This window comes from Bos grunniens, chromosome 24 (assembly GCF_055505025.1).
Source record: "Bos grunniens cultivar Pamir isolate PY7600 chromosome 24, Bosgru_T2T1.0, whole genome shotgun sequence".
Lineage (NCBI taxonomy): Eukaryota > Metazoa > Chordata > Mammalia > Artiodactyla > Bovidae > Bos > Bos grunniens.
In genome coordinates this window covers 59,830,500-59,854,030 of record NC_141188.1, presented here as the reverse complement: position 1 = coordinate 59,854,030, position 23,531 = coordinate 59,830,500, and the positions used below count along the sequence as shown (strand labels likewise).

General features: G+C 49.9%; 1 protein-coding gene across 1 annotated transcript; it reads left to right on the top strand.

Annotated features, from left to right (window-relative positions):
• Positions 1 to 17,846: 17,846 nt before the first annotated feature.
• On the top strand, positions 17,847 to 22,278 carry RAX (retina and anterior neural fold homeobox). The gene is made up of 3 exons (XM_086372079.1): positions 17,847 to 18,307; positions 18,614 to 18,870; positions 21,628 to 22,278. The coding sequence occupies exons 1-3, from the start codon at positions 18,019 to 18,021 to the stop codon at positions 22,138 to 22,140; spliced, it is 1,059 nt and encodes a 352-aa protein (XP_086228205.1). The 5' UTR covers positions 17,847 to 18,018; the 3' UTR covers positions 22,141 to 22,278.
• Positions 22,279 to 23,531: the final 1,253 nt, after the last annotated feature.

Sequence of the window (23,531 nt, the reverse complement as noted above, 5' to 3'; positions counted from 1 at the left end):
GGCCGTGGGGAGCACCTGGAACGGCCAGCCCTGGTCCAGTATTCGGTGTCAGCTCCTCTTGGCTGACCTTGGTAACAGCACCGGACCGTGAGGGTGGACAAACAGCACGGAGACCTTAAATCCGCCCGTGTGGGTGTCTCTCTCATCCTCTTCTCCTCTCTGGCCCCTCTCCCCATCTTCCCTGCTTTTTCTTTCCTGTCCCTCAGACACTCACCTCACTCCCTCACACTGTCTTCCAACAAACTGTGCTGTCCTTCTCTGCCACAGTCCTCCAGGCTACAGTCAACCCTCATATCCACAGACCCGGGACCCAGACATATGGAGGGATGACTGTCCTATGCCGGGTTATACAAGGGACCTAAGCATCCTTGAATGCTGTGTTCGAGGCAGGTTCTAGAATCCTTGGCAGACATCCAGGAACGACTGTGTACATGGATTTTTTCTTTTTTTGCCTAACATTTGCTCTCTTTCAAAGGAAATGACCCAGAAGATTTAGAACATTTACCTCTGAAGCACTTAGAACTGTTTAACCAAACCAAACTCAAAACAAAATTCTAGTTTTTTGGGGTTTTTTTTGGCTATGCCATACGTCTTGCAGGATCTTCCCCAACCAGGGACTGAACCCCGGCCCACGGCAGTGAAAGCAGGAAATCCTAACTAATGGAATGCCAGTGAACCCTCAAATACTGGTTTTTCAATGAATGGTACAGAAAAAAATAATTCCCAAAGACCAATTTTATCAAGAAGAATTGCTCTATCAGAGGAAAAGGGAACTAAGACGCAAAAGTTAGGGGCTAACCTGTTCTCTGAGCAGAGTTCCTGAATGTGATATATAAGAAAAAATTTCATGTTAATAAAATGAATTACTAGGGATCGAGAACCCATGGTCCTTGGCAAAGTTTAGCCCCTCTTGTAAGTTCCTGGGAGAATACTGGTATGATGTTTGAGGGTAATTAGCCTTCAAGTCCACTTAGTCCATTCAGGCTGTTGTAATAAACACCAATAGACTGGTGGCTTATAACATTTTCACTTTATCCTCACTCGGTGGAAGGGGCAAGGGAGCTCAAAGAGTGGGGTCTCTTTTATAAGAGCACTAATCTCATAATACACTAATACACCGAGAATACACTAATATATTCAGTACCCTGAATATTCATTGGAAGGACTGATGCTGAAGCTGAAGCTCCAATACTTTAGCCACCTGATGGGAAGAGCTGACTCATTAGAAAAGACCCTGATGCTGGGAAAGATTAAAGGCAGGAGAAGGGGATGACAGAGGATGAGATGGTTGGATGGCATCACCAACTCGATGGACGTGAGTTTGAGTAAGCTCCAGGAGTTGGTGATGGACAGGGAGGCCTGGCGTGCTGCAGTCCATGGGGTCACAAAGGGTTGGACACTACTAAGCAACTGAACCACAAAATCTCATACGCTAGGGCTCCAACCTCATGACCTAAGCATGAAGTCCTACATCTTAATACCATTTCCATGGGGTTTAGGACTCAGTATATGAATTTTGGCGGGAGGGACACAAAGTCAGATTGTAGCATCCATGAACGCCAGATACCATGAACATATTTTAAAACCATGCTTGTCTTTTATCAGAATTTGCATGTGAATTATGATTTGTTTTATACCAGAAAGTTTGAAATATTCACAATTTTTAAAACCACAAATAAAGGATAAGACTTATTTTCAGGGACTTCCCTGATCGTCCAATGGTTAAGACTTCAAGCTTCCACTGCAGGGGGCACAAGTTTGATCCCTGGTCGGGGAACTAGATCCCAAATCCTGCAGCAGAGATCCTAGGTCCCACAGGTAAGACCCTGCACAGCCAAATAAATATTTTAAAAATAAAATGTAAATACCATTTTTAAAAAAGATTCCACATGTTGCATAGCATGGCCACAAAAAAAAATTTCCTTTTAGTCCAATGCCTGACTCTGTCATATAATTGGAGTGAATGAGATGAATGGGAGATGCATGGGACTGACTGATTCTGTCATATAATTGGAGTGGATGAGATGAATGGGAGATGCATGGGACTGACTGATTCTGTCATATAATTGGAGTGGATGAGATGAATGGGAGATGCACGGGACCCTGTTTCGTCTAGTTTGTCGTGACATAAAATAGCATGCCTTCCTAATTATCCCACAGACCAGCTGCAGGATGATGTGCAAGACCTGCTTTCTTTTCAAAGATGCAGCCAGTGCTGCTCAGAATGTCGCTACATTGGCAGTTCTCTTGACAACCCAAACCGCTCCAATACCGCTTGGAGCTGTATAACTGTAGAGGACTCTGGCCATGGGTATCTGATTCCTCTCATTTGACAATACTCCACACAGCCCCACACCATGGCATATCACACCACACCGCAGCACACCATGTCACCGCAGTACCATGTCACATGCCTGTGTGGTGGGGGTTGGGGTGGGCAGGGAAGGGCATGGATCAGGACATTCAGAAGGCATTTTCCTTCTAGAAGGAAGACATGTCTATACCATGGGACAGACACAAAACACAGAATCCAACAACTACTACTGCTACTACTAAGTCGATCAGTCGTGTCCGACTCTGTGCGACCCCATAGACGGCAGCCCACCAGGCTCCCCTGTCCCTGGGATTCTCCAGGCAAGAACACTGGAGTGGGTTGCCATTTCCTCCTCCAATGCATGAAAGTGAAAAGTGAAAGTGAAGTCACTCAATTATGTCCGACTCTTCACGACCCCATGGACTGCAGCCCACCAGGCTCCTCCATCCATGGGATTTTCCAGGCAAGAGTACTGGAGTGGGGTGCCATTGCCTGCTCCAACAACTATAAAGGGCCCAAAGGAATCTATTCCACACTCGTATACAGTAAAGGGATCCCTTCTACAATAGCCCCGTGGAGCCTTAGCTGAAAGCTCCCTGAGGTAGATAGTGAAAGTGACTCACTTGTGTCCGACTCTTTGCCACCCCATGGACTATAATATAGTCCAATTTTCCAGGCCAGAATACTGAAGTGCGTAGCCTTTTCCTTCTCCAGGAGATCTTCCCTACCCAGGAATCGAACCGGGGTCTCCTGAATTGCAATTGGATTCTTTACCAGCTGAGCCACAAGGGAAGCCCAGGAATCCTGGCATGTGTAGCCTATCCCTTCTCCAGCGGATCTTCCTGACTCAGGAATTGAACCGGGGTCTCCTGCATTGCAGGCGGATTCTTTACCTACTGAGCTATCAGGGAAGCCCAGTGGTACAGAATTCACCTTCGGCTGCTGCAAGGGAATTCAGCCACCACCCCTTCCAAATGTGGGTTTGTGGACACCTCTAATTGTTAAAAAAGCCTTCCTTAAAAATAAAAAATAAAAAAGCCTTCCTTGTCTTAAGCTGATATCGGCAGCACCTCCGACCCCTTAGCCCCGGCTCTCTCGTATGCCGCTCCGCAGCTGAGCTTCAGGTCCCACTCAAGCCCCTGATGGTGCCCCCACTCAGCCTTCTCATTCCCAGTGAGGACGTCTTCAGTTCTTTCCTCAATTCTCACCGCACAGTGTCGACACCGTTAACCCACCGGGCAATCCTGCTCTGACCGTCACTGTCCCCAGGTGAAGCCGGCCTTGCAGAAGGCTCTGGTGCTGTCGCTCCCCACACCTGGCCTCCCTTGATGTTTGAGCTAACTGATAGTCGGGAATTAGGATCCTAGATCCAGTTCTGCCAGCGAGTGACCTTCACCCAGTCATTGATTGTCTCTGGAAGTTCATTTTCACAAGAGTGAAAACGGACGGGCTGGCTGACTTTACATTCTCTGATTCACGCAACGCTTTCAAGGGTGGTTGATATCCAGTGCAGATTTATCTTGTGAAACAGAGCAGATTGGCCCACGGTCACTGTCGCAGACCGGGGTTTCTTTACTAACTCCAGCTGAGCAGAGGGACAGCAGGCCCCTGGGTGGACAGGGGACTGAGTCTTTGTAGGTACTAGAAAGGAAAGGGATCAAGAACACAGAGGGCTGCCCATGGAGAGAAAATTTAGGGGTCCAGGGAGCATTTCTAGCCAGGCAGAAGGAACCGTAGTGAGTCTGGGGAGAGGTGTGGTAGAGTGGAGTCCAAGAAGACAAATGGACTTTCCAATTTGCCAGGAGTTAGTTTAGTCCTCACTCAGATATGCACCCTTCCAGTGTAATGAAGGAATATTAACACAGCTCAGCCATTCGGAGGCCAACTAATCCAGTTTGTGAGGTGTATGAGCACTTCATCTTCGTTCTTTGTCTACCTGCTAGATCACCGCTTACAAACAGAACCATCAGAGACAGGGAGGAGAGTGAGACCAAAAGCGATCACAGCTTCTGATAACAGGATGATTTCCTACGGAATTAAACCTCCCTCTGAAAAGAACTGCAAGCTCTGGACAAAACACAGAGAGAAACAACAGCCTGAAGGTACCAGAGAAGAGCCCAAAGCAGGTTTGCACTGGAGGGGAATCAGATCTACACTTGGAGGGGAAAAAAAGCACGCATGAGTTTTTGTTTGTTTATAGGTTACTACTGCTGGCTCGCCCCACTCAAACTAAGTTAGTTAAAACTCAGAAAACGTGCAGTCATATTGGCTGCAGTTGTATGGGCTCCAAGAACCAGCAGAGTCTGGGATAAAAGAGCGATTCCCGGAAGGGAGACGGACCTACGAGGGCAGTCCTGAAATCCGTGTAGTCAGTCACCGTCAGTCGCCCAGTCGTGTCCGACTCTTTTGACCCCATGGACTGTAGCCCATCAGGCTTCTCTGTCCATGGACTTCTCCAGGCAAGAACACTGGAGTGGGTTGCCACTCCCTTTTGCAGGGGATCTTGCTGACCTAGGGATCGAACCCAGGTCTCCTGCACTGCAGGCAGATTCTTTACCATTAGAGCCACCAGGAAATCTATGTAGATACTGGCTAATCCCTGACCTATGCATGCGTTAGGCTGACTGCAAGCAGCCCCGTTAACTGTTTCTTAACTGAACTAAGAATTCTATCGCTGCCCATCCGAGAGAAACAGTTTGCAGTTTGTATCCAGCTAAGTTCACTAACAGATAAACAAAAATACTCTTTAAAAAACATAACTCACCGAATAAGTAGAAAGGAAGAAACAATAAAGAGCACAAATCAGTGACATAAAAAACAAAAAATGGAAAAAAAATGAACTCAGAAGTTTTTTTTGAAAGGATCAACAAAGTTGACAAATACTAGAAAGACTGCTTAAGGGGGAAAAAAGAGTGAACACAAACATCAACACGAGAAACAAAAGAAGGAATAAGGCACAGGTCCTCCAGATACTAATAAAAAGTCGGAGTACGTGCTAAGTCGCTTCAGTCGTGTCTGACTCTGTGGCCCTATGGACTGTAGCCCACCAGGCTCCTCTGTCCATGGGATTCTCCAGACAAGAATACTGGAGTGGGTTGCCATGCCTTCCTCCAAGGGATCTTCCCAACCCAGGGATCAAACCCAAGTCTCTGCATCCCTTGCAGCCCAGTTCTTTACCACTAGCGCCACTTGGGAAACCCATGAAAGTGAAAGTCACTCAGTCATGTCTGACTCTTTGCGACCCCATGGACTATACAGTCTATGGAATTCTCCAGGCCAGAATACTGGAGCAAGTAGCTTTTCCCTTCTCCAGGGGATCTTCCCATCCCAGGGATTGAACCCAGGCCTTTCGCGTTGCAGGCAGATTCTTTACCAGCTGAGCCACAAGGGAAGCACAAGAATACTGGAGTGGGTTGCCTATCCCTTCTCCAGCGGATCATCCCCACCCAGGAATCAAACTGGGGTCTCCTGCATTGCAGGTGGATTCTTTACCAACTGAGCTATCAGGAAGTTTAATAGGCAGAAAACAAAACAAAAGTTTGATAAGGGAATATTATGGAGAATTTTGTGCCAATAAATTTGACAACTTTGTGAACTTGACAAATCTTTGACACAACACACCTCACGAATACTGACACATGATAAATAGAACAACTCCATGTTTATTTAAGAAATAGAAATAATTCTCAAAATTCTATCCACAAAGAAAACCCAGGCCCACATGACTTCACTGGTAAATTCCGCTAAATATTCAAGGAAGAAACAACATCAGCCTTACAGAGACCCTTTCAGGAAACAGGAGTGGAGGGTTTGAACTGGGAGCCGAGCTGCCTGGGTCTAAACCTCAGCCCTAAATTTAGCAGGTGGGTCCTTGACCAAGCTCATCCTCAGTCGTGTCTGACTCCTTACGGCCCCATGGACTATAGCCAGGCTGCTCTTTCCATGGGGTTTTCCAGGCTAGAATACTGGAGTGAGTTGCCATTCCCTTCTCCAGGGGATCTTCCCAACCCAGGGATCATACCAAGTCACCTGTGTCTCCTGCGTTGCAGGCAGATTCTTTACCTGTTGAGATATCAGAGAAGAAAGAAAATATGAGAGGAGGGACTTCTTCCAAGCAAATTAATTAGGCAAATACTCTGACTCTAAATTCTGATCAAAACATTATAAGCAGACCAATTTCCCTGTTGCCTAGAGATTTAAAAATATCCTCAGCAACTAATAACAAATCAAATTCAGCAATATAGAAAATGGATAATATATCATAAACAAGTTAGCTTTATAAGCAAGCTTTATTTAAGTGACAGACTGGGAGAAATATTTTCAAAATGTGTATCTGATGAAAGACTGGAATCGGGGAGAAATAGATTTCTTTTTTATATCTAATTACATATAAATATATAGTTTAATGCATTTTATATAGATTACATACACAGCTTGATTCCAGTCTTTTGTCAGATATAAATTATATAATTTGTAGAAATATATATTTAAACTCTTGCAACTAAACAATTAAAATTTTAAAAACAAGAAAAGAAAGGCAAAATCATTGAGCAAGGAAGATACACCAATGGTTGAGCACCTGAAAAGGTGCTCACTGCAACTGTCAGGAAAATGAAAATTGAAAACAACCACAAAATGACTTTCTTTCTGTTTTCTTTCTCTTTGGCCACACTGCATGGCTTGTCGGGTCTTGGTTTCCCAACCAGGGGTCAAACCCATACCCGCTGCCGTGGACTCGAAGAGTCCTAACCACAGACTGCCAGGGGATTCCTTCTTTCTCCTTTTTTTCTTTTTTTAACAAAAGGACATTTTACCAGTAAAGTGTTTAAAATTTTAAAAACTGACAACAACAAGTGTGGGTCAAAATGTGTTGTAATTGGACTGTTTATATATTATTGCAGGGAGTATTAACTAACACAACAACTCTGGGGAAGAGTTCTGGAAGTTTCATATAAAAATGACACACTGAGCTAAACTGCCTCTGACCTAGCGTTCCGCTCTCAGGATTTGAAAGTGCACGTCCTCAAAGAAGATGCGCCCATGAATGCTGACAGCAGCTGTATTCATAAGAGCCAGGAAGTAGAAACAGTCCAGGGGCCTGTTAACGGGTGCGTGGGTAAACAGCCACGGAATATTCCCACAGCTCAGCAGCAAAAAGGAATGACCCTCTGATACAGGAAACAACACGGATCCATCGAAAAAGCATGAAGGTGAATGAAAGCCGTCTTGCGCAAAGTAGGTGCTAACGCAACCCCATTTGTAATAAGTTCTTGAACAGGTAAACTATTCAATGGTGAAAAATACTAGAAAAATGTTTGCCTCTACAGGAATGGTGGTGAGCACTGACCAGGAAGGGGCAGGCAGGAATTTTCTGGGGTGATTTTAATGCACCCTATCTTGATAGGGGTTTGCTACAAAAAAGCATATTAAGGTATACATCTTTGTGAAATTCATTAAATAGTACATTAGATGTATACATTTCATCATATGTATGTTTTATTGAAAAAGAAAAAGAGAATCCTTAAAAAACTATTGAACTCTAGCCAATGATATACTCGAAATTGTGTATTTGGGGATAAAATGCACTGAAACCTGCAGCTTACCTTAAGAAATACAAAAAGGAACAAACAAAACCAAGAGATGGATTGATAGATAAGAGATGGGTAGATGGAGAGAGAGAATAGAACAATATAGCAAAGTATTAATTTTAAAATCTAGGTGGTGGGTACATGGTGTTTATAATCCTTCAACTTTATTATATGTTTTAAATTTATCCAAATATATATTTTATATTTATAATTAAATGTTGGGGCAGAATGTGCAAACTTCTCTACTTTTGGCAGCTCTAGTGAAAAATGTATGACAGGAAGAAAGGCTGAAACAAACAAGTGAAACACAGTATTCTCCATACACGTTAATCTTTCACTTTCCTCTCTGCATAAGCATTCAAACAGAAAACAGATATTTGCTTCATACTCTTGTGTTCATGTGTAGGACTCTCATTTAAGAGTTCAGAGCATTGAACAATATGTAAATATCACTCCCACAAAAGATGAAACTTTCTACAAGAATTTCACATCTCTTAACGCAATTAAAATAGAAAAGTTAATGCATTTTAATGCTCATAGCAGCACTATTTACAATAGCCAAGACATGGAATTCAGTCAGTCTGATTTCAATATTGACCATCTGGTGATGTCCACGTGTAGAGTCTTCTCTTGTGTTGTTGGAAGACGGTGTTTGCTACGACCAGTGTGTTCTCTTGGTAAAATCCTGTTAGCCTTTACCCTGATTCATTTTGTAGTGAAGGCCAAACTTGCCTGTTACTCCAAGTATCTCTTGATTTCCTACTTTTGCATTCCAGTCCCCTATGATGAAAAGGACATCTTTTTTGGGTGTTAGTTCTAGAAGATCTTGTAGGTCTTCATAGAACCGTTCAACTTCAGCTTCTTCAGCGTTAGTGGTTGGGGCACAGATTTGGATTACTGTGATGTTGAATGGTTTGCCTTGGAAACAAACCAAGACCATTCTGTTGTTTTTGAGACTGCACCCAAGTTTTCAGACTCTTTTGTTGACTGTGAGGGTTACTCCATTTCTTTAAGGGATTCTTGCCCACTGCTGCTGCTGCTGCCAAGTCGCTTCAGTCGTGTCCGACTCTGTGTGACCCCATAGACGACAGCTCACCAGGCTCCCCTGTCCCTGGGATTCTCCAGGCAAGAACACTGGAGTGGGTTGCCATTTCCTTCTCCAATGCATGAAAGTGAAAAGTGAAAGTGAAGTCGCTCGGTCGAGTCCGACTCTTAGCGACCCCATGGACTGCAGCCTAGCAGGCTCCTCCATCCATGGGATTTTCCAGGCAAGAGTACTGGAGTGGAGTGCCATTGCCTTCTCCAATTCTTGCCCACAGTAGTAGATATAATGGTCATCTGAATTGAATTCTCCCGTTCCTGTCTATTTTAGTTCACGAATTCTTAAGATGTCATATAAATTAAACACAGATTCAGAAATTGTGAAAATTTTTTGCCTCCTAAAAAACTCTTATTATGGACAAATTAAAAATCTAATCAAAAGTAGAAATACAAGTATAACAAATCCACATGGACCCACGTTTAGCACTTGGGTGGCACTTCACCCAGTGCCACTGTCCTTGGAAAACTCTGTACTGTTGAAATTCCGTCTATAAACTGAAGACATCATTCTTAGATTATGTCTAAGCCCTTGAGCTGTAGAAGAATAATATAAGTAAACACAGTGATGCTTGCTTGTTTTCTTAGGTCATTTTAGAGATCTTAAAAGATTTCCAAGTTGTGTTTCTTTAACTCTCATTCCTTTAACTTACAACACATCTACCCTCTAGTTAGTGCGCAAGCTCCTGACATTTGAATAAAGATGACTTCTGGGGAGCATCTTGAAAACCCCATTGAAAGCATCTTGTGGTTAAAAGGGGCTAATTAGTTTGGTCAGGACATAAGATCAGCATTTTTAGGGCTTAAGGGGTCAAAGGAGAAAGTACAATAAAAATTGACAAACAAATGTCCATAAAGTTGCAGTCAACTGTAAAAGCTAATAGTCTGCCGTAGAGACAGAGGAGCCCCTCTGGAGAAAAGAACGGCATTCCCTAAGATGGTGCACCCCGCTAAGAGAGGACGGCGCAGCAGGCTCCCGCAGACGGCAGTGGCGTGGCGTGGAGCCCCGACTCCTGGTTTGACGAACATTCACATCAAAGGCGGAGCAGGCAATCCCAGCCAGCGCTGATGCTAACAAGACTGGAGTGGACTGAGCTGACTTTTGAAAGCGATCAAATGATTTCTATGGACTATTTGGGAAGGACAAGCGAAACAGTTTGACGTTTCCAAACGTCTGGGAAATAATTAATATTTTAGAAAAGCTCCAAAGGACTGAATAAAAGAATGCGGGAAAAAAAAGTATACCCATGCTCATTAATAGCTGTGTGAAATGAGACAATTTACTAAATCTGTGTCCTCGTCTGTGAAACAGAGTTCCTCACAGTTATTCATTAAATCAGCCACAACTGTGTCTCACACATGTTCTAAATGCTAGGGATCTGAAAACAAGGTCCCCTTTCTCATGCAGCGTAGATTCTAATGAGGGGAGACAGGTAACAAAGAAATCAATAAAGAGGAAGGCAGTTTTGGAGAGTGGAAGGTGCTGTGAGACCAATAAAATGAGGAAGAAGGATCACGGGAACATGTGAGAGGGCACTGCAGGCAGCGAGCACAGTCAGTGCAAAGGCCCTGAGGCAGCGAGGGGCTCGGGCGTTTTCAAGAGAAAAGGCCCGTGAGGCTGTAGACCAGTTAGCAAGTGGCAGCTGATGGGAGAGTGGCCGGAAGTACTCCAGGAGGCCATCTGGAAACTGGGGGAGAGACAAACAGGCTTATAAGAATCCTGCCCTTACAGGATGCCAGGAAGAGGAAATGAGGACCGACCCCCTGATCACTGCCCTTTCAAAAACGGGAGGGGAGGACTCTCCTGGAGTCCAGTGGTTAAGAATCGGCCTGCCGATGTTGGGGCGTGGGTTTGATCCCTGGACTGGGAAGATTCTACGTATCTGAGGGCAACTAAGCCCGTGTGCCACAGCTACTGAGCCGGCTTGCTCTTAGAGCCCCTGCTGGGCAACAAGAGAAGCCACGGCCGTGAGAAGCCCGATCTCGGGACCTGGAGAGCAGCCCCTGCTTTCCGAGACTGTAGAAAGCCTGGGCACAGCAACAAACGCGCAGCACAGCCAGAAATCAAGTAAACAAAAATTCTGAAGAGAAGAACCCTGGAGACGACCAAGCTCTGGGTGGCAGTTGGGTCAAGGCTGCTGCAAAGCGGGCATCCTCAGATTTGCCTTCTTAGCACCCTAAGAGGATTGATGGGCTTCAAGACCATCAGCCCCTTGAGATAAATGTCTCTTGTGCTTCCCCTAGACACTCTGAATTCAATTAGTTTAATTAGAAAACAAGTAAAGAGGAATTATCTGAATTTAGCTTTGCTTTGCTTCTAACAATTAAAAAAAAACCAAAAAGCACATTTCTTTGGCAGAAATCCAAGTTTCCCTTTATTTACCTATTATGAGATAATGATGTAAATGTCCCACATTTTTTGGCAAAAAGGTGAGCATCTCTTGCCCAAGAGGTCACATTTTACTTTCAGAAGTAATGACACTTCCTGATTTCTTGACTCTTGAATGAAGTAGGAGCACTGATACGCTAGTCAATATTTTAAAAACATATTTTTAAAACATTAAAGGACATTGAGAGTGAGAATGCTCTGATTTTGCAGTGTTTGCTAATTTGGATTGTAAAAATACTCCCACTATGGCTGATTTCAAGCTACTTAGAGGAACTCTGAGCTGGCGAAAGGTGCTAACCTTCGGTGCACAAGTCAGGAAGAGCTGGTTCTCTCGAAGCAATGTGTCAGGCTATCAACTGTTTGCTCAAAGGCCCTGCAAATCTGTTGCCAAGGGCACTTTTCTCCTCCACAAAGGCTACCTGGATTTGCATCAGCTGCAAAAGCAAGCTCAGGGCCAAGGTAACTTGACAAGTGACTGGGGAGCATCCTGAGGAGCAGCTTCGTTGCGTGTGCACAACAAACATATTCCTCTGGGATTCAAGCGCGGACCAGGTCTGTGCGCAAGCATGGGGCACCCAGTGACGGGTCCTGCGAGCTGAGGGATAATGGCAAAGCCACAGCAGCCTGGTGGAGTCTGCAAGTCTGGAGCCTAGCCTCCAGCCCAGCTCCATGCAGATGCTCTGTCTCATTAGGGTGATCTGGACCCACGTTTCCACACCCACTAAGGAAAAATGGCAGCTAGAAGCAAAAGAGCAGATACCAAGCTTTGTCACCAAGCTTCCTCTTCTAATTCCTAAGCCTGTGCTCAGTCACTAAGTCGTATCCAACTCTTTGGGACCTCATGGGAGCCCACCAGGCTCCTCCATCCATGGGATTCTCCAGGCAAGAATACTGGAGTGGGTTGCCATGCCCTCCTCCAGGGGATCTTCCCCACCCAGGGATCAAACCCGGGTCTCCTGCATTGCTGGCAGATTCTTTACCACTGAGCCATCTGGGAAGCTCGTGGTCCTCTGAAATAACAGGAAACTAAACTGTTAGTTTAGGTTTTAAGTATTGTTGTTCCCAAAATGATGTAATTAGGAAGCAAGGAGAGTGCTAAAGAGGACAGGCTTCTTCCTAATTACTGGATGGTCTGCAGAGAGCTATGGTCCCTGTTCCTACATCAAAGGAATGTACTTTCAAATGGAGCCTTCTGTCAGAAAACACAGGTGTCCCCAACAGGGCTATGTTTCATTTTTGTTAGTAGATTAGATGTCCGTTTTCATCTGCTCTTCCAACAAGGCGCTCAGTTCAACCAGAGATGCCTGTGAGGCCCATCTCTTCACTGGCTTATGTATTTTAGCCACAATTAATTTATAGGATTTTCATTCACTGCAATATACTTATATCAACACCTTTTTTTCTGCTGCACTCCTCGCCTTGTGGGATCTCAGTTCCCCAACCTGGGGTTGAACCCGTGTCCCCTGAAGTGGAAACCCACAGTCCTAACTAACGGATCACCAGGGAATTCCAAACACTTATTTCAATGTAGCCTGAAAATAGTAGAGAAGATTTAGGTGGTCATGTTGGCTAATAAGCTGGAATTTAGGAAGTGTGTTGATCATTTGTGCCAATTTGGTGGAAGTGATGAGGGATTGTCTACTTATAAAAAATGGAATTTGTGATAAGAACTCCAAGAACATTTTCCTGATATACCTTCTGTGACGCTTCAAGTAGGGAAGTGTTTCATCAGTTGGGAAGATCTGATAGTGAGAGATAGTATGTTTTATCTCTAGACTCGTATGTCAGTATTAACGAGTGAGTTTTGCTATTGATTTTTTGGGCAATGACTGTCAGTGGCTTGTATATTGTATTGATGATATACCGTAATAGACAGTATAGAGGAGAAAGCGTGTGTGCACGCTAAGTTGCTTCAGTCATGTCTGATTCTTTGCAATCCTATGGACTGTAGCCTGCCAGGCAGTAAAAAACCTGCCTGCCAGTGCAGGAAATGTACGAGACGCGGGTTCGATCCCTGGGTCGGGAAGATCCCCTGGAGGAGGGCCTGGAAAGAAGACACTCCAGTATCCTTGCGTGGAGAATCCCATGGACAGAGGAGCCTGGCGGGCTATAGTCCATGGGGTCGCAAAGAGTCGGACACGCCTGAAGCGACTTAGCACACGTGTATGTGTACACACACCATATTGGGAGGTGGTACATGAAGTGGATATTAGATGGATATTCCTGAAAAAGCACCAGGGTTCAAGTCCTAACTCCACCTGAAACCAGCTGTAAACCTCTAGCAAGTGACGTGTCCACTCTGTGTCTCGGGTTCCTTGTCTGGAAAGTGGAGATAATAATAGTGTCTACTTCACAGGGTTATCGTGAGAATTACGATAAACAGGGTTATCATAATTAGATAATCTACGTAAAGGACTCAGAAGAGTGCCCACTGGCATATAGTTAGTGTTCAATAAATAATGTATCATGTATACATAAATTTTAACTTTTGATGACTGAATTCATTTGACTTCAGTGTGTGTGTGTGTCTGTGTGTCTGTGTGTGTGTGCACGTGTGTGTTTTCAGTGATTATATGTGTTGAATTTTGCTCTGGCTATAACTAAAGTTAGGTTGCTCTGCCCAAATGAGCATGTATCAGCTTGCAGGAGGAGACGGTGTGGCATGAGACAGATGGACTTATTCCTGAATTAAAAGGCATCTACTAAGGGGATAGTCTCCATGAAGACATCACGTTGGTTTTACACACTTTATGGAGTGATAACCCAAAGGTCTTCCAACAGGCACTTTATCCGCCCGAACCTGAAACATCTCTTCAAGGTGAGATTACTAGATTCCAAAACCATGAGCTCACTTAGTGAGTGTGCGCCGTGCACAGGAAAGTCACTCCGTAAATGCTCGTTTCCCCTGGAGTGTTGTGGGCAAAGCAGCCCACCCAGAAAGGACACCCCCTTACACATCAAAGGTGAAGAGCCACCGCCCTGCTGGTGTTTGGACTTTGTTTGGACTTTGTTTTCTGCAAGCTCACCAGTCCTTAGCCCCTTTCTCCTCAAAATCTTCCAGCTCCGATTGTCGTTCTAGATCACCTACCCCACATCACGCCCAGCCTCAGACACTCAGACACCCCCTAAGTCCTAACCACCCTCTTTCTCCTTACTTCTGGAAAGGTTTCCCCAAACCACGCCAAGTCCGAAGGGGTTCAGCAGCATAAAATTCAATCCACACGGGGTGGGGAAGGGGGTTTTCTTTGATCTACCTAATGAATTAATGAATTAAACAGAAGTGGAGTTCAGAAGCCAGGCTCCTTACTTTTGCTGAAGCTGGGCTGATTACGAGCAGGCAGAACTGCTGGAAAAATGCAGCAGAAGAATTAGGGACATGGCCGAGTCCATTCATCTTCCCTAATCGAGTTCTTGGGAAATACACATGCAGATTAGCCCCTAACAATGGCCCCCGGCTGATTGCTTGGAGGACCCTGCACTGTGCCCACAATGGTCCTGACTAGCTCTTTATGCCAGGCACAAAAGAAGTCCCAGCCTCCCCTCGTCCTGCCTTGCCCTGTCTCCTCTGTGGTCCCTTGCCAGTGGCTGTTGAAGTCCTTTCTGCTTTTCTCTGAAATAAACTCTGAAATGAACTGTAAATAGAAGCTAACCTCACCTGCACCTGTTGGGGAGTGCGGGGCAGTTCCAGAGGGAATTAACTTTGGAAAACAAGGCCGTAAGCCCCTTAGCGTGTGGGCAGGAGCTTAAGAAAATGCTGCCAATCTTTGTTGAGCGGTGGTTACAGAGATCAATGTAATATTGGGGGAGTTGACATAAAACGCATACTCAGAGGGGAAACAACAGATAGCAACCGATTATCCCTGCTGCTACCCTCAGGTCACTAAGGGGTCATCAGCCCCCCTCTTTGTAACCAGGTGGGGGACCATATGGGGTGCCCCCAGCCCGTTTTCAGGGAGAGCGCTTCTGGCAGCCTAGGAGAGCTGAAGGGGGCTGGCCGCAGGCTTCTCCTGCCCTGGGGTGGGGCCCTGCCGAGGGTCTGTCCTTCGCCCTGGACCCCGGCGCCCAAAGGCCACTGTCTGAACCACATCTCTCTGAGGAACTAAGCTACCTCTGCCTCAGCGTTTTGTACACAGGATTCAGGATCTGGGGAGGATTAAAGACAGACTGCAGACTAAGATGCATCTTGAATCTGTTCAAAAATATCACACTCTGCTGTAAGGATTACAAATGAGGGACAGCCAGACAGCACTGGATAAGGAGTCGGAGAGTCTGAGTTCTGGTCCTGTCTGCTCCACTTAAGGGCTGTATCACTTACAGCCTCAGTCTTCTCTTCTGTAAAATGGGGGCAAATATATTTTTCTGGCTCACCTCGCAGGGTTGTAAGGCTAGGATGGTATGAAGAATGTGCTGCCACCCATAAAGTGATATGCAAAACTATAAAGTGAGTATTGATCTTCATTAATGTAGCTTTTTTTAAAAAAGTTTCTCATGTGAGTCAGTAGCTCAAGTTTACCCACGGCAAACTCATGTGTTTGCTATTTTAATTTACCTTTTTATAGTTTTATTAAAAACAGAGAGATTAGTGGACTGAACCCCTCCCGTGCGCCCATTCTGGAGAATTAATAATCATTTCCATTTAAAGATCCTTAACATTGTCTCGTGCCCTTTTAAATGTCCTTCTAATATTAATTTAAAGGTGGAGGATCCTAAGATATGAGTTTTTCTCTTGTTGTTGGCAGAGGATGAGATGCTTATATAGCATCACCAACTCAATGGACATGAATTTGAGAAAGCTCCGGGAGATAGTGAGGACCAGGGAAGCCTGGCGTGCTGCAGTCCATGGGGTGGCAAAGAGTCGGATACACTTAGCGATTGAACAACAGCACTTCCTTTGTCTTGCTCTCATACTGGAAGTTAAACCCCTGAGGCCATGGGCCCCAGCCTCTCCTTTCTTGTGTGATGTCCAGGCCCACATCAGTGTCCCACCCTCAGTAGGGACACAGTAGGTGCCCATCTTAACGCAAGATGAAGTCAGTCAACATGGGGGCAGGGGAGAGGTGCCTACCTAGAGATCAGAGGGCAAAGGAATTTTAAAAATCTCAGGTTTCTATCTGTATGAGATGGTGGATGTTAACTGAACCAGTAATCATTTACGTGTGTATGCATTTGTATATGTGTCAAATCATTATGCTGCACACCTTAAACGTACATAGTCAACACAACCAGGAAACAAAAGGAAAAGAATCTCTAGATCCTCAGGCTTTTATTTGGAAAGCATTTTGGTTCACACTTCCTGCCAGCATTTCAATGAAGGTTGGGGGTGCTTCCTGGGATCTAGCATCAGGTGTGAGCAGTGCTGTTCACAGCACTGGGAGAAGGTGGGGGCGGGGGGAAAGTCCACCCGCGCAAATCATCTTTCCACTTGGCCTGTGGAAGCCACTCCGGGCCATGGAAGTCTCGTGGAGTCCCCGAAGGAGAAAGAAATACAGGCCGATGGCGCCCAGAGCCCGCAGAGAGGCGAGACCTTGCCCCGGGGGGAATGTCCTTCCGTCCTCAGCCTGAGGTTGGGTCATCTCGGCCTGGAACATTGTTCGGTGGGGAGGGGTCCCCTCAGGACAAACACCCAGCGGGTCTCCCACCGGCTTGAGGCCGGCCGCGCGTCGTCGGACTCGGTGCCCCCGAGCCTCGGGCTGGGCGGTGGGCCCGGGAGGTCTCCGGGCCTGGGGACGCGGATGGCCCCACCGCCCCTGGAGCGAGCGCCGTCGTCAGGGAGCTGCGGGAGCGCCATCCGAGGGGACAGGGAGAAGCGGTTAAGTCAAACACAATCAACCTGAAACCTAAGGCTTCAAACTACGGAGAAAGAGGAGCGCAGGTAGGGGGACATACATAGGGAGAGAGAGGAGAGAATTCAAACTGTTAAAGAGTGTGGACAGACTTCCGACGCCGTAGAGCCGGGTAGCCTTCTCCGGCTCTTTCCAAGGGTCGCCGCAGGCGCTCAGCCCAGCGGAGGACCGCAGCCTGGGGGGCAGAAGGCGGGTCTGGGGTAGGGGAGGGGGCTGAAAGGAAGCTGAGCCCCCGGGGGAGGTGGGACGGAGGGCGTCGGCCCCACGCGGGCAGGCCTGGGCGAAGCGGGCCCTCGGAGCCGGGCACCCAGGCCCGTCAAACAGGCCACCGCGGGCCTCCAGCTTGTGAACGGTGGATGGAGCGAGGGGAGGGGGAAGGTTCCGAGCGCGCCCCGCCCGGCTGGGTGGGCGAGGACCCCGAGGAAGGGGAAGGACCCCGGGGAAGGACCCGCCCCGCTGCAGGGAGGGGCCAGGGCAGACGACGGTGCGGGCGAGGGGAGGAGCCGGGGCGGGCGCGCTCCCAGCCTTAGCACCCCGAGTCCCGGCCACCCGCGGGCGGAGCTCCAACTCCAGCCGGGACCCAGGCGCCCGCGGACCCGGCGCTCGCCCGCCTCTAGTGCGCGCAGGCGGGGCTGGCGGCGCTCGCGGCTCTTGGCCGCGGTTCGGTCCCCTTCGGGCTGGACGGCCGCCCCCGGGGGAGCCGACTTCGAGCCTCTGCTCGCGGTCTTCTGGGCCGGCTGCAAAGCCGAGAGCGCGGGCCGCGTCCTCCCGGCCCCGGCGCCCCCCATGCACCTGCCGGGCTGCGCCCCAGCCATGGCCGACGGCAGCTTCTCGCTCGCCGGCCACCTGCTCCGCAGCCCCGGCGGGAGCACCTCGCGGCTGCACAGCATCGAAGCCATCCTGGGATTTACCAAGGACGACGGGGTCCTCGGCTCCTTCCCGGAGGAGCGGGCCGCCCGGGGCACCAAGGAGCGGGATAGGAGGCCAGGCGCGCGGCCCGCCGGCCCCAAGGCGCCTGCCGGAGGCACCGAACCGTCTCCGCCGCCCGCACCGGCGCCAGTCCCGGAGTATGAAGGTGAGTGCACACCCCGGCTGCTCCGAGACCCTCTTAGGGCTCCCAGACTCAGGAGCTCTGCGAGAAGAGGAGAGAGCCCCTGCCTTCACTGTTATTAAAGCATCTGGGCGCGGGGCTGGAGGCTGTGTGCATAGCAAAGGCTTCCCACCTGCGCTCTGGGAAAGCTTAGGGACCCCTCGCAGCCCTCACCACCACCACCCCCCCCCCCGCCTCCTTGGGCCAGCTAGGAGCCCGCGTGGGTAGGCAGGGCGGCCCCCATGTACCCCGAGCAAGTGTCTCTGACCGTCGGGGGTCTCGTCGTCCCAGCCCCCCGCCCCTACTGCCCCAAGGAGACCGGGGAGGCCCGACCGAGCCCTGGGCTGCCTGGAGGACCGTCCGCCCCCGGCGACTCGAAGCTGTCGGAGGAGGAGCAGCCCAAAAAGAAGCATCGACGGAACCGCACGACCTTCACCACGTACCAGCTGCACGAGCTGGAGCGCGCGTTCGAGAAGTCGCACTACCCCGACGTGTACAGCCGCGAGGAGCTGGCGGGCAAAGTCAACTTACCCGAGGTCCGAGTCCAGGTAAAGTGTGCAGACGGGCCCGGGGGAGGGCGGGTGGCCCAGGCGTCGGCCGGTGCTCCCTAGAATCCCCGGGCGGCCTCGCGTTTATGGCGGCACTTTGCCCGTGGACCTTCCTCGACTTGGCTCGCCCAGAACCCGCCCCCTACCCCCACCCGGGGAGCGTCACTGATTTTCCATGCGCCCCGCGCACCGACCCTTGGACGGTCTGTTCCAGTTCGCAGTATATCTCCCCTTTGGGTCCTCTGCTTCTAAACTAAAGGAGTTGGGAATGGCTGACGAAATGGAGAGGCGACAGCATCCTGGACTAGGGAGGGGGCTCTGGGAGGGGGGTGGTCGGGAAGCCCTGAGTGGAGAGAGAGTGTAGGTAGCGGCTCCAGTGTAACCGTATTGAGGCCCCAAATGCCACCCTGTTCGCTAACGGTGCGCACCTCCGTGAAAACGAAAACCCTGTCTTCTTACGGAAGCCTGGCCCCTCGCAGTTGAAACTTTCGGAGGATTTAAGAAACTGACTTTTGCTTCTCTGGTGCACCTCCAGCCAAACTTCCCGCTGCTGCAGAGGCCCTTTTCTTTTTTATTTAAAGGGGTTTTCGCTTTAATTAAGGCTGAATTATCTTTAATCCCTGATCATTAAAATATTTGAAAGCCTTAAATATTTGCTAGTCATCTGTGAAAAATCTGGGAGGATTTCCAAATTGGGAGAGGCCTGAAGGGGAGACATTGGGAACAAATTGCGCGGCATCTGTAAGGCCCTGGGGCTGAGATGGGACTTCAGTGTGTGTCTAATGAGTTGGATTTCCAGGAAGGGAGGAAACTCAGACGTTTGGGGCTTTTAGTCTTGTCTTAAAAAGTAAAAGTGGACAGACTCTTGCTTTTTGTCTTTTCTGTTTAGTTAAAGGGGTTAAACTAATGTCATGATTTTAAAACATGGTTCCCTAATGTGACTTTAGCACTAACTGGCAGGGACAGTTCAATTTCTTCTAATTCAGGGCAGAGGAGCTGCAAGGGTTTCACTGAAGGGGTGGACATTTCAGCACCTGCTTTACAGGGAGGGAGGGTGGGGTAGGGAGAAGGGAAGAAAACAAGTGGAAAATGAAGAAAAGGGAAAGCGCAAAGCCCTCCAGTGCCCCTCTGGGATACAGGCCCAGCCCACTCAAGGGCTGTCTCCACAGCACTGTCCCACCTTCCTTTTCCTTCACTTGTTCCTTCCCTCTTGACTTGTTCGGGGATGTTTGCTTCTTGTCTAAGATGTGTTCTTCTTGAGAACAGTGTCTGACTTCTCTATCCCAGGGCCAGCACAGTGGCCCAGCGTATGGTGTGTGCTTAACACATGGCTATGATGTCATCAGATGGGGGGGATCACAGGGTCCCCACTGTGTTGAGGGAGCAGTAAAGCAGGAGAAGAGCAGACTACCCCAGGCTTTAGCCCTGGAACTCTAGATACGGGACCTAAAGCCTGATATTTCATGGGATGGGGTGGGGTTTGGTGGCGGGCAGTGGAATGTGCCAGTGTTCATATATCTAATGTTTCTGGGGGAAATTAGGGCCTGGGATACACAGATGAATCATTTATAGAAAGGGGCCCAGGGAATCTGCATTTTCTGTTCTTTCTCTCCCACCCACCAAGTTCCAGCCTTGCAGATACTTGTCCTGTTCTGCTCAGGTGTTGGGTGGTTTTTTTCCCTCAGTTTTCCTAGGGAGTCCCTCTCCCTATTATTAACTCAGAACTGCTGTCTCCCTTGTTGGGTGTCAACCTTTCCCACATTTTCCTTCATAAATTCAACACTGAAGCCACCAATTTGGCCAAAGTTCCTTCTAGATTCTGCACTAAACTAGACCAGTTCTCTGTGTTCTGTTTCCCGGTGGTAACTTGGTAGTGAAGCCTTAATTACGCCTTCTCCTGTGCTTTTTATCAAATCAGCAATGGAAGTTTCAGCATTAAGAGACTTCACTCTTTAAAGAAGAGAGAGAGACTCTTGGCATGGACTCTCTAAAACAAAAAGAGAAACTTGAACTCATTGAATTCATCTTAGGGTCATGTCAAAATTAACTCCATACAATAAAAGTAGACTATTGAACTATTGTAATCCTCGAAAGCCATTTTTAAGAAATATCAGAAATACGAGTCAGATATCAATTAAATAAAAATGAAAATCTTAGGAGAGCAGCAACATGCATATTTAAATATGCCCGGGATAATAAAATCAACCCAGTTTGTCCTTCAGTTACTGTAACCAGTAAAGTGGACACGGGTCCATTTTAACAGCCAGTGTTGCCAGTTAGAGTACTTCGAGCCTTCGTTTATACCTATGTTTATAACGGAGGCAGAGGTAGATAGGCCACTGTGAGCCGTGCCACCCGGGGAGGAAGCCGGGTCTAAAGCGCAATGTCAGGATGGGCCGCCAGCCAGCAGTCTCAGAAATTTGGTGAGATCGGGTTTCCCACGGTCCGGTTCCAGGGTTAACTTCATTTTTCCCCCCGCCTGTTTGGTGCCACGAGTTGGAAACAACCACAGCTAAGGGTGAGGAGAAACAAGGACAGGGTGGAACCGCCAGGAGGGCAGGGGTGGGACAGAGTCTCAGAGCGCGTGAGGGAAGAGGGTAGCCTTGGGCAGACGGGACAGAACGGAAGGGCACCGCGGGTGTGCAGCAGGGGTCGCGGGGTGAGAGGGGCAGGGGGAGCCGTGGAGCCCCGGTTTTCCTCGGGAGCGGGGAGTCCTGCGCCTTCCGCACCCCGACGGCGCTCTGCTGCCTTCCGCAGGTGTGGTTCCAGAATCGACGCGCCAAGTGGCGGCGGCAGGAGAAGCTGGAGGTGTCGTCCATGAAGCTCCAGGACTCGCCCCTGCTCTCCTTCAGCCGCTCCCCGCCCGCCGCAGCCCTGGCGCCCCTCGGGGCGGGCCCCGGGGGCGGCGGCGGCGGGCCGGCGGGGGGCGCCCTGCCGCTCGAGTCGTGGCTCGGGCCGCCGCTGCCGGCCGGGGGCGCTACGGCGCTGCAGAGCCTGCCGGGCTTCGGGCCGCCGGCGCAGAGCCTGCCCGCCAGCTACACGCCACCGCCGCCGCCGCCGCCCTTCCTGAACTCCCCGCCGCTCGGCCCCGGCCTGCAGCCCCTGGGGCCGCCGCCGCCGCCGCCGCCGCCCGCCTACCCGTGCGGGCCGGGCTTCGGGGACAAGTTCCCGCTGGACGAGGCGGACCCGCGCAACAGCAGTATCGCAGCGCTGCGCCTGAAGGCCAAGGAGCACATCCAGGCCATCGGGAAGCCGTGGCAGGCCCTCTAGGGGCCCCGGGGACCCAATCGGGCCAGACGCCGTCCCGTGAGCCGACCCCGAGCCGCAGGCGCGCGCACCCCTTCTCCCTGGGTCCCCCGGGCTCGGCCCCTCCTGCCCAGCGCCACGGGAACAACTGGGTCCGGGTCGGGCATCTGCGCCTGGCTCGCACCGGAGGGCTGACTCCTAGGCCAGTCGAGGCCCTCTGGCCACCCTTACGTCCCCACGGACCCCTGGCCTCGCTGCTGGACGAAGACAGGTGGCCACGTTGCCGCCACCCGGCGGGCCCCGGAGCCTCCAGGTTCAAGGAACCCAAAGCCTCTGACCTCGGCCCCTCCAGGGCGGCGTGCCAACCCCGAACAAGGACGGCTAGGAGGAAGGGGAGACGGAGAAGGTTTGAGGGACTGTTTGTAATAAGTAGCTTCAAAGAATTGAGGTGGGGCGGAGAATTAAAGATTGACCTGTTTTGGTTTGACTGGTTCAGCGCTCTCAGGACTGCGGGGGCGCGGAGGAAGCTGTGAATGCGGGTTCTGGGCGGGGGGGCTCGGGTGATGGATCAGGGGTTGCGGAAAAGCAGTTGGCTGCGGAGGAGCCGGGCCGCCCCACCCCAACACCCCCACCCCCACCCCCCAACACCCCCACTCCCATCCCCACCCCCCTGCGCATCCTCACCCGGCGCTGCGCTGCCGCCCGGACTCGCCCGCGTCCACGACCCCGAGGCGCCCTAGACCCAAGCTCCCCTTTCCTGGCGCGACGGGCGCCTACGAGTGTGCGGGGTTCTGGGTGCTTGGAGCCAAAGGCTCAGCTGCCTGCGCGTTCCCAGCCCCTCGATACCCTAATAGCCGGGCTGCAGCCGCTACTTGGAAGGACTGACTCCAATAGGAAGCATCCACCCACACCATCTTCCTAGGGTAAGAGCTGAACTTCCCGAAGCTCCTGGCGGCCCCGCCTCCCTCTTTCCAACCCGCGACGGCCCCAGACGCCTCTCAGATCCTTGTTCAAGTGTCCAGCTCGGGGCCAGCTCCTGCTACCCAGGGTTGATGACATTAGTGCTCCGGAGGCTGGAGCAGGCCGACGTTCGTCAGCTCCGCGTCTCAGGCTCGCCTCCCTGGACCTATCGGCTCCTCCCAGCCCAGCGGTTCGGCGTGGCGCGCGTAGGGCTGGCAGCCGCACTCCGGAAGGATGTCCTGGAGCGCTGTGCGCCGGGACCCGGGGCGCACGTCCTCGCGGGCGCGTCGTGGACAGGATTGCAGTTCTTTGGCGCCGTCTCTGGGGCTGGGGGAGGAATTCAGAAGTGTCTACGGGCGTCAGCATCTCGCGGGGTACTCACGGAGTACTGTCTGAGGGTCGTTAGGACGTTAGTGAACCACCCCAGCCCCCTTTCCTCCTGCGACGAGCCGGGC

Bases quoted from the DNA above. Each gene is read 5' to 3' on its own strand.
- RAX (XM_086372079.1), top strand. From the start codon at position 18,019: ATGCACCTGCCGGGCTGCGCCCCAGCCATGGCCGACGGCAGCTTCTCG. The intron at 18,308-18,613 runs GTGAGTGCACAC...TCGTCGTCCCAG, and splicing joins GCCAGTCCCGGAGTATGAAG to CCCCCCGCCCCTACTGCCCC. The intron at 18,871-21,627 runs GTAAAGTGTGCA...TGCCTTCCGCAG, and splicing joins TACCCGAGGTCCGAGTCCAG to GTGTGGTTCCAGAATCGACG.